At 47.4% G+C, this 10030-nt stretch overlaps 1 protein-coding gene across 2 annotated transcripts; it reads left to right on the top strand.

Annotated features, from left to right (window-relative positions):
* The first annotated feature begins 3779 nt into the window (after positions 1 to 3779).
* On the top strand, positions 3780 to 7946 carry LOC109757154 (UDP-rhamnose/UDP-galactose transporter 6). Of its 2 annotated transcripts, none has more exons than XM_020315989.4 (6): positions 3780 to 4052; positions 4695 to 4900; positions 5628 to 5812; positions 5895 to 6095; positions 6728 to 6889; positions 7351 to 7946. In XM_020315989.4, the coding sequence occupies exons 2-6, from the start codon at positions 4771 to 4773 to the stop codon at positions 7660 to 7662; spliced, it is 990 nt and encodes a 329-aa protein (XP_020171578.1). In that variant the 5' UTR covers positions 3780 to 4052; positions 4695 to 4770; the 3' UTR covers positions 7663 to 7946. The 2 variants fall into 2 exon arrangements, with proteins under 2 accessions (XP_020171578.1, XP_040255354.1); XM_040399420.3 differs by having other exon boundaries at positions 3841 to 4052; positions 7382 to 7946.
* Positions 7947 to 10030: the final 2084 nt, after the last annotated feature.

Here is a 10030-nt window from a genome sequence, read left to right as displayed (position 1 = left end):
GCGTATGCGGAGTGCCCGCCGGGGGCTTGTCGCCCGTCGAGACTTTGGCCCTCTTCGCCGCCCTTCGGGCCAGCGTCTCCGTGTCCCTACAAAGACAACACCAATTCAAAAAAGGGGGTAATACGGGCGTGAGGACGGGAAATGGTGGGGGGCGAAAAACTTACTCGTTCTCCACCTCCTCCTCCACTGGCTTCCTCTTCCTCCTTGGGCTGAAAGACCCAAGATCAAAGTCGGCCTCCAGGTCGACATCTGCGGGAGGAGGGGAAGGAGATGGGGTCCAGCAACGCTTGGACGAAGAAGAGGCGGCCGCCTTCTTCTTCGCCGTCGTGACCTTCACCGCCTTCTTCGCTGCCGCGGCCCTCGTCTGGCACACGGACTGCTCCTGGACCTGTTGCCGCTGCACGGTCCTGCCGGGCCGGACAGGCTCGCCGGAGCCAGCCCGACACAGGACGCGTCTCTTCCCTGCGGCCGGAGGGTCGACGGCCTCGGCCTCCTTCTCGGTCGACTTCTCGACCACATCCTCGATGAGAGGGGCCCCGGTGCCGGCGCTGCTGGCTTCCCCAGCAGACTCTGCCCATTCGGCGAGCTCCTTCTCCTCCGCGGCCGTGTTGGCCTCGTCCTCCACGTGGCCAGCGCTGCCGGCCTCCCGGGCAAGCGCCGCCTCCGCCGCCCTAGTGGCAATGTAGTCTAGCTCCTCCTTGGTGGTGTCGCAGATGAGAACCGGCTCGTCGCAAACGTACTTCTCTGACAAGTTGTCGAAGAACTCCTGCACCTTCTCTGCTGGCGGCTCAACCCAGGTCGGGTCGAGGCCGTGCGCGTTGAAATCCGGCATCATAGCGGTGATGGCGGACTGGCGAGAGTTGTTGCTCAGCGGGACCATTCCCGCCGGCAACCCGAACAGAGGCCCCTTGACGGCCTTGCCGGCCTTCATGGCCTTGCCAGTCCTCTCAGCCCTGCCGTCATCATCCACATTGAGCTGAAAGAGCCTCTGACAAAAATGGGCATGCCCCATCACCATGAAGTTGTGCTTCAAACCAGGGCGAAGCCAAATGATGTCGGCCGCGTTCCTGAAGAGCCAAGCCGGCCTCCCCTTGTTATGCAGTGGTGCGATTCGGCGGCGGATGAAATCGGCCCCAATCATCTCAAGGGTGAGCCCGGCCATGGTGAGGCGATGGATCCTCGTGGTGGCGATCGTGAGCTTCTTGTCGTTGGCGTCGAGACCACTCCAGTCCTTACAGCGGACCGGCGGACTCTGACGAACTCGGCAGAATTCCTGCGGGTCCTTCTCCCTGATCCAGAGCCACCGACCCCGCCACTCGCCCCACCTCTCCTTCTGGGCGCCCTCCGGGTACGTGCCTTTCTCCTGGGTCCTCGGGATCCAGGCGATGCAACCGGAAATGGCGTCCCCTGGCTGGATGCGAGGGTAAAAATAGTGGCAGAAGAGTGCCGTGCTGGGAAGCACACCGGCAAAGCCCTTGCAAAGATGGGCGAAGAAGTCCATGCACGCCACGGCGTTCGGCGTAAAGTCGAGCAGGTGGAAGCCGTAGGTGTGCATAATGTCGTTGAAGAAATCAGAGAAGGGGGGCAGAACCCACAAGAAAAGTAGTCGACGAAGAAAGGGTACCGATCTGGACCGGCCTTGGCGAAATCGGCGGGGATGATGTGCGTGGCAGGATGCCCTGTCGTCTCCGTCCCCCACAGGGGCTTGAAGTAGTCCCTGAGGTGGACTACGTCGACCGTCGAAGGGAAGTAGGCGCGCTGCGTCTGAAGCACCGCCTCGCTCTCCGGCGCCTCCTTCTCCCCGACATCCTTGGCCACTCCCTTGCCCTTGCTGGTTTTGGGTGCCATGGTGGCTGGGGGAGGAGCGAGGAATTGAGAGCAATGGGAGCGCAGAACAATGGGGGCGCGGCGGCGACGAACAGATGCGGGAGCTTCGATTTTTCGCTGGAGGAAGAAGAGGGGAACGACAGTTCCAAGATTGAAAGGACACGAGGGGTAAATGAGCAGCGTGCCTGCAGTTTTCCCTTTTTTATGGGGAAGGCGCGGGCCGCCTCTTTACCATTTACCACGATGTGACGCACGAGTGCAGCAGCCGCCCCACGCATGACCCCCACGTCACGCACGACTCCCACGTCGCGCATTCAACGCAGGTCATGGGGAAGCGCAACCAGCGAAGAAGTTACCGCAGTAAAACTCCGCCCCGCATGCCCACGCACCGTTCTGGGCCTAGCCCAACAACGCGTTGCGCTTATGTGTGGCCCAGGCCCGGGGGCTCCTGTCGGTGTACAAAAGTAGGGGCTCTCTTTTATACCCCTTTACTTGTGCACGGGCAGTCAGAGCCGCACCTGCGGCCACACTTAGCAGGGCAGAGGAGGGAAGCAGAAATACAAGACTACCAGAGCAGCGCCAAGGCAGAGGCGCAAGAAGGTCAAGCAACAAGATGGGCTTTCCCCCGGCAAGACCCTTGCCGGGGCGACCTACGCAACCCCGACAAGAGTCTTGCCGGGGCAGCTCACCCAACGCCAGCATAGCAGTCACCCTTGAGCCTGAGAGTTCCGACACCATCGACAACGTTGGAACCAAGGCTCGGGAAGCACCTGCATGGTGGCATGCAGATCTTTGTGAAGACAAAGAGCCTACAAAGCCCAGATGAGAACCAGAAGGCAAGACAACCGCGAGGCTCCTTGCCGAGGATGCCCACGAGGCCTCGGCAAGGCTCCTTGCCGAAGACACCCGCAAGGCCCCGGCAAGGCTCCTTGCCGAAGACACCCGCAAGGCCCCGGCAAGGCTCTTGCCGAGGGCGCTCACAAGGCCCCGGCAAGACTCTTGCCGGGAATATCCACAAGACCGCGGCAAGGCCTTGCCGCCCCATCGCCGCCCCAGCTCAGCGGCCGACCCACCAACTAAAGCAAGTACCCACGTGGCAGTACGTGGCTCCTAATCCAACTAGTCAAGCACCTGCATGGTGGCATGCAGATCTACGTGAAGACCCTACCACCACGCCAGCTCAGCAGCCTGCCAGCCTACATGGCGCTGCATGCCTCGTTGGCCTGGACGCGTGTCGGAGCAAGGCGGAGCGGCGACGGACGGGACGGGCCTCGTTACCGTCCCCGATAAAGCAAGTGGACACCTAAGTAGCGCATTTAATGCGTTTTGTCCTGTAATGATAAGCGATAAGCTTGTACTATGTACATACCTTTCCACCTCCTGTGTGTCACTGTGGTGACCCCTTTATAAAAGGAGGCCCGAGGCGTACTGAGGAATGATTCGGATCTTTTGGACTAGACACGCACCGTAGCTAGTTCAAGAGCTCAAGAACACTCAGATATACACAAAAGCAGGACTATGATGTTACGCATCTCCGCGGCCCAAACCTGGGTAAAATCCCGCTGTGCTAGCTACTAGACCCGCTCTTTGCATAACCCCGCGCCCGCCAACCGTAGAAGGGATCTCCGTGATCCCATAGGTGTCGTTTCCCACCGACAGTTTCCTAGGCCAAGTCTTATTCCTGATATTCAAGGACAAGGAGTAGAGTAGTGGAGATGGCATCGGTTGACGTTGTATAGTCGAGTAGAAAGTAGCGCACCATCGTGTATAGAGAATCTTTTGCCTCTCGATTGTAACCCTATTACGCTGGAATGAAACTCTTTTATATCGAAAAAAAAGAGCAGAGTATCGAGGCGAGAAGGATAAAAATAACATAAAGAACATTCCCAGGATTCTCAACAGAATTATTAGCGCTTAGAAAATGCAAAACCACCGAGCACGCTCGCTCGTCAGTGCCTGGTGCACGTTTCGTTCCCCGTTCCTTTCTTTCTTTACTTGTTTCTGAGGCCCCATGTGATCGACTCGGCATCAAGGCAGGCCGACGCGCAAGCCAACCAGATCCGCACACGCTTTGGACCACTCCACTCCGCCTCTCGCTGCTCCCTTTCCTCCCTCTCCCCCCTCCCAGTGGCGCGGCGCCGACCGGTGCCCCCGGAGACTGAAGAGCCCAGCCGCCCGCCCGCCCGCCCCCGCGATCTCCGGTCCCGACTCCCGCCGCCCCGTCGGTACGAACAACCCGGCAATTTCTTCTCCCTCACCCCCTCCGCTAGCCTTCGCGTTCGCCAATCTCATGTGCCTGTACGGGGCTTTGCTTTCTCTTTATTTGTTTATCTGTGTTTCCTGAGATCTGTGGTGACACTGGGATTAGCCCCGCGTGAGGAACCTCCGCGATTGTTCCGTTTTCTAGGGTTCTCCAACTCTCCGTTGTGGAATTTGAGCTGTGGATTTCGGTTTTGAGGTAGTATGAGTTTTTAGTCATTCGGCGATTACCTAAAAAACCCTCCGCAAATTTTCGCTGTGCCGGCACAAAGTCCGCATACCATCTAGATCCTGCCCCTCTGGGAGATGTGGTTTAGTTGGCCCTAAACCCACTCGATCGTTCAAGTAATAGGAACTCAGTGGCGTTAAAAAAATTGTGTTCATATCCATGTTTGGTTTGCCATTTCGGTTAGATCATGTCGTTACTTTATTATGTACATCTCCAATTATGATTTCTTGGTTTTGGAATTTCACCTTTGCACATCATTGGCATTCTCTGATAGTTCTGTTTCACACTCTTGGGTACAAATCTAGTGGTGTCTGGTGCTACCTATTTGTGATGGCATTAACTGCTGTACTTACGATACTAACTGCCTTTTTTATGTTAGGTGCACCACATTGTACACTGAAGGCAGGCCTTTTTGTATATTAAAATTAGCATTAGACCCTACATGATAAGAAACCATGGCACCAGGAAGCAAGGCAGAGAAAAAAGCAGCATTGGATGCCGGGGCATGGATGTTCAATGTTGTAACTTCGGTTGGCATAATCATGGTCAACAAGGCCTTAATGGCTACACATGGTTTTAGCTTTGGTAAGAATACGCTGCAACACTTTGGTATTTTTATCTATAGAACATCTGATGTTTTTAGTAAAATAGAACATCAGGTATTGCTGTAATCTCAAACTGAACTGCTCAACTGTGTTCCCTGCATTGTCTCTTCCTTCGCTGCTTTCCCTTGTATCACATTGATCAAACTAGGACAGGACACATATATGCTTATTTAAATTTTTTTGGACTTGTAATTCTATTTGTCAATGGAAGCCATATATTATGACATTTATCATGGAACATTGGACTGGTTGAACTTGCAAATTTACAAGCTTGGACCCCATGGAACATTCTATTGGTTCAACTAGGGTGCTATACATATATCCTTATCTAAATTTTGCTGGACCTGTAATTCTATTTTTTTTCTATGAAAGATATCATCACATTTACCGTGGAACATTAAACTGGTTGAACTTGCAATTTTAGAAATTGATAGGCGTCGAATTTTCAGTAAATAAGACAATGATCTTGACTTCCAATGGAGATGTAGCAATGAGATTGGTAGACTTTATGGGAACACTAAAAAAAAATTTGTAAGCCACTATATGTGCACCTTTAGCTTGAGATGTGTATTCAGGTATAACATTTGCGGGAGTTTTATTAGAACTACTTATTTAGAGGCTGATGACCTTAAGCCCATAAATGTGTTCTTTCGTTGACCATCTTTCGTGCCACTAATGTTGTGTTATTATTGTGCTTGTTTGTACAGCCACAACATTGACTGGGATGCATTTTGCAACTACCACTTTGATGACATTGGTAATGAAATGGTTAGGATACGTTCAGCCATCTCATTTACCTCTGTCGGAGCTAGTAAAGTTTGTATTTTTTGCAAACCTATCAATTGTTGGGATGAATGTTAGCTTGATGTGGAACTCTGTTGGCTTTTATCAGGTACAATATACAACTCCTGCTCTTTTCAATTTATCGATGTAGTTTATATACTAAACTGTGTTTTCATCATTTTTGTGTCCAGATTGCGAAGCTATCTATTATTCCCCTTCTATGCATTATGGAGGTCCTGTTCGAAAATTTCCGTTACTCGAGGGATACAAAGCTTAGTATAGTGGTTGTCCTTGTAGGTGTGGGAGTGTGTACAGTTTCTGATGTTAGTGTAAATGCGCAAGGATTGGTAGCTGCCGTAATAGCAGTTTGCGGCACTGCATTGCAACAGCATGTAAGTACAAGAATGTCAGTGAATTCATTTTGTTCGCTGCTGCATATTATATGGTACTTTGTTAATGGGCATCAATTTATATCATATTGATATCTTATTCCTGGTTCCTGCCATACTACATGTTTTGTTTCTCCCTACAGAATTCAGTCTTTGTAGAGTTCCAGGCTATCATGTATTTCTCATCTTAAACTGTATTGTTTGTTCATTAAGTTTGTTGGACAGCAAAAATATCGACTGCATCGATTGATGCCTTAGCTACTATTCCTGGTTATAATAAATACAAGATATTAGACTGTGTCTGCATGAGATCCAACGGAAGGCTTGCATCTGAAGTCCTAGGTTATTGTTCATATTTATTATTTTATTTCACTTAGCTGAGGTTCTCTGATATCTCTTTTATAGCATTTTCTTTGACTCCCTATATTTTAAGTGAGACTTAAACATATACGGAAACCTCTGCCCAATTAATGTCTCAAAAACATGCTAGTAAGTAGTAAAAGGTTCTACTTCATCTATCACATATTTATTTGTGCCCACAGAAGTTTTGTCCTAGACTCCCGTTTTGTGTGTGCATGTTTTAACAACTCTTTCTTTTCTTTTATTTATTATTGCCTGGATCCTTCATTTTGCAGTATGTCAATTACCTTCAACGGAAGTACTCGCTCAACTCACTCAAACTCTTGGGTCACACTGCACCAGCTCAAGCAGCTTCACTGTTGATATTAGGCCCATTTGTGGACTTCTGGCTGACCAGGAATAGAATCGACACTTTTCACTACACCAGCACAGTGACGGTATGTAACCAAATGAAGAATATATATCACATCATGATGCTTGCCAACGTTCCACAGTACATCATTTTATGACATTGCAGTGATTGGCAAATACATCATATATAATACAAAGATTACTGCAGCTCAATTGTTGTTTCGTTTGTTTGATTTTAAAACTGGATCAATTCTGAATCATTATCTGTAATAACCAGTCACTCAAAACACAGGTAGTTGGTTGCATGATTAAGGTTGCATAGTGATGGAAGGATCCAGTTGTCTGCAAAGTTAGCTAGTAATATACTATAAAAATAAATATAATTTATCCATTCCTCGGTATTTAGAATATTATACTTTGAGCCTTCAAAGAGATGAATGACTGCTGGATGCATTCTTTGTTTTGTATCAGTTCTCCTACTCATGTCTTGCTTTCTGACATAACCAGTTTCTGCTGTTGACCGACTCCATTTCCCATCGCCTTTCAGTTCTTCATTGTACTGTCATGCGTTATTTCAGTCGGGACCAATCTCAGCCAATTCATATGCATTGGAAGATTCACCGCCGTCACGTTTCAAGTGATCGGACACATGAAGACAATTCTCGTGCTAACCCTGGGGTTTCTGTTGTTCGGGAAAGAAGGCCTGAATTTCCACGTGGCGTTTGGGATGATCCTCGCCATTGTTGGGATGATATGGTACAGCAGCGCGTCTTCGAAACCCGGAGGCAAGGAGCGGCAGGGTCTGGCGAGCGAGAAGGCCCAGAAGTCGCCACAGTCGGAGCTGGACGATAAAGTATGAGATGGAAGCCTCGAAGTTCCTATCGTCAGCTATTTATATGGACTCCGTCTTATATATCAAAAGTAAAATGATCGTGAGGATTTTCCTCATTGTACACGGTTCCTTTGAGGAATGTTTCTACAGGGATGTTAGAAATGTAGGCCACAGAAGAAAGAGAGTTTACACTTTCGCAGGAAATACTCCTACATAGGTTACGTGGGCAGACGTTTTCAGTTTCAAGACTTGGTAATTTCATCACCGTTGTTCCTTCTATTTTGAAAGTCATCACTGTCGTTCTTTGACAATCTTACTATACACATTTACACGCTACTTGTCAGCCAGTAGTCATTAGAGCAACTATAGCAGAAGTCAGCCATATGGGCAGCCTCCATATCGCAGATGGAGAGGAAACACGTAAACATGGATTCACCAAAAGTTGGTTTTCATATTATTTTTCTTACATGTATGTCCTGCTTGTCATTGACTACAACGGTTCTTCCCCAATAATCCAAACTTCTCAACACATTTGATTCAATTTGACTTGATTTTAATAAATTGGGTTGAAAATTAGTTGCATTGCGACTTACATTTGCAAAACATCTAATACTTGGTTAAAATAAAAACTAATTCATCGCAGGCCATTGGTTCCACCTCCTTCGATCTCGGCCCACTCATATCCACGTGTTTAGAGAGATCAAGTTCAAAATACACACGCAATTCATTGTAGCGGAGATGTTTCATGTCCCTCGAGACTGTAACAAGCTAGCGCATACGATGGCGGCTTTGGGTACAGGTTTAGATCGTGTTTCTAGATGATCCCTAGAAGCATCGTTTAGTCCATTATAAAAGATATCAAGTATTTCATTTGTCTTGAGAGGATCATCAGGCAAAGCATTAACTAATTGGAGAAGCCTCCCTGGGAGACTCTCTTCTTCAATTTGCACAAAGTTAAATATTTTCTTTAAAGCAGTTTGTTTCTTATGAGCAGTGAAATATTTTTTAGAGAAGTAATATATCATATCCTGGGGACTACGCACACAACCAGAAGCAAGAGAATTAAACCATATGTTAGCATCACCCTTTAATGAGAAAGGAAACAACTTAAGAATATAGTAATAGCAAATTTTTTTGAGCAAACAGGGTGGCTATATCATTCAATTTAGTAAGATGTGCCACAACAGTTTCAGATTCATAGCCATGGAAAGGATCAGATTCAACCAAAGGAATTAACTCGGGATCGACAGAGAATTCATAATCCTTATCAGTAACACAGATAGGTGAAGTAGCAAATTTAGAATCATATTGCATTCTAGCATTCAATTTTTTCTTTCCACTTGCATAGTAATTTCTTAAGGTCAAATCTATCCTTACAAGCAAGAAAGTCCCTAGCTATCTCTCCATCCATAACATAACCATCAGGTATAACATGCAATTCATATCTAGGAGGAGAATCATAATCTTCAGTTTTAATAATTTCTTCAGTTTCAGTAATTTCATTCTCTCTAACCCTGGCAAGTTGTTCATCAAGAAATTCACCTAGTGGCACAGTATTATCAAGCGAAGCAGTAGTATCATCATAAGCATCATGCATAGCAGAAGTGCATCATCAATTACTTACGACATATTAGGATTAATAGCAGGTGGTGGTGTCGCAAGCTTACTCAAAACAGAAGGTGAATCAAGTGCAGAGCTAGATGGCAGTTCCTTACCCCCCTGGTAGTAGAGGGAAAAATCTTGGTTCGTGGATCTTTCGGATTCTTCATAGTGATAAACAGATATAAATCCCAAGTGACTTAGAGAATAGAGCTATGCTCCCCGGCAACGGCGCCAGAAAAAGGTCTTGATAACCCACAAGTATAGGGGATCGCAACAGTTTTTGAGGGTAGAGTATTCAACCCAAATTTATTGATTCGACACAAGGGGAACCAAAGAATATTCTCGAGTATTAGCAGCTGAGTTGTCAATTCAAGCACACCTGAAAGACTTAATACCTGTAGCAAATATTTAGTAGCAAAGTAGTATGGAGGTAACGGTAACGGTGGCAAAAGTAACAGTAGCAGTTTTGTAGTGATTGTAACAGTGACAATAGCAAAGTAATTGAGTAGAGATCAATATGTGAAAAGCTCGTAGGCAATGGATCGGCAATGATAATTATGTCGGATGATATTCATCATGTAGCAGTCATAACCTAGGTTGACACAGAACTAGCTCCAATTCATCAATATAATGTAGGTATGTATTCCATATATAGTCATACGTGCTTATGGAAAAGAACTTGCATGACATCTTTTGTCCTACCCTCCCGTGGCAGCGGGGTCCTGATGGAAACTAGGGGATATTAAGGCCTCCTTTTAATAGAGAACCGGACCAAAGCATTACCACTTAGTGA

Source organism: Aegilops tauschii, chromosome 2 (genome assembly GCF_002575655.3).
Source record: "Aegilops tauschii subsp. strangulata cultivar AL8/78 chromosome 2, Aet v6.0, whole genome shotgun sequence".
In the NCBI taxonomy this organism is placed as follows: Eukaryota; Viridiplantae; Streptophyta; class Magnoliopsida; order Poales; family Poaceae; genus Aegilops; species Aegilops tauschii.
The sequence above is the reverse complement of the archived record's forward strand: the minus strand, read 5'-3'. Positions and strand labels throughout refer to the sequence as shown.

Bases quoted from the DNA above. Each gene is read 5' to 3' on its own strand.
- LOC109757154 (XM_020315989.4), top strand. From the start codon at position 4,771: ATGGCACCAGGAAGCAAGGCAGAGAAAAAAGCAGCATTGGATGCCGGG. The intron at 5,813-5,894 runs GTACAATATACA...TTTTGTGTCCAG, and splicing joins ACTCTGTTGGCTTTTATCAG to ATTGCGAAGCTATCTATTAT. The intron at 6,096-6,727 runs GTAAGTACAAGA...TTCATTTTGCAG, and splicing joins GCACTGCATTGCAACAGCAT to TATGTCAATTACCTTCAACG.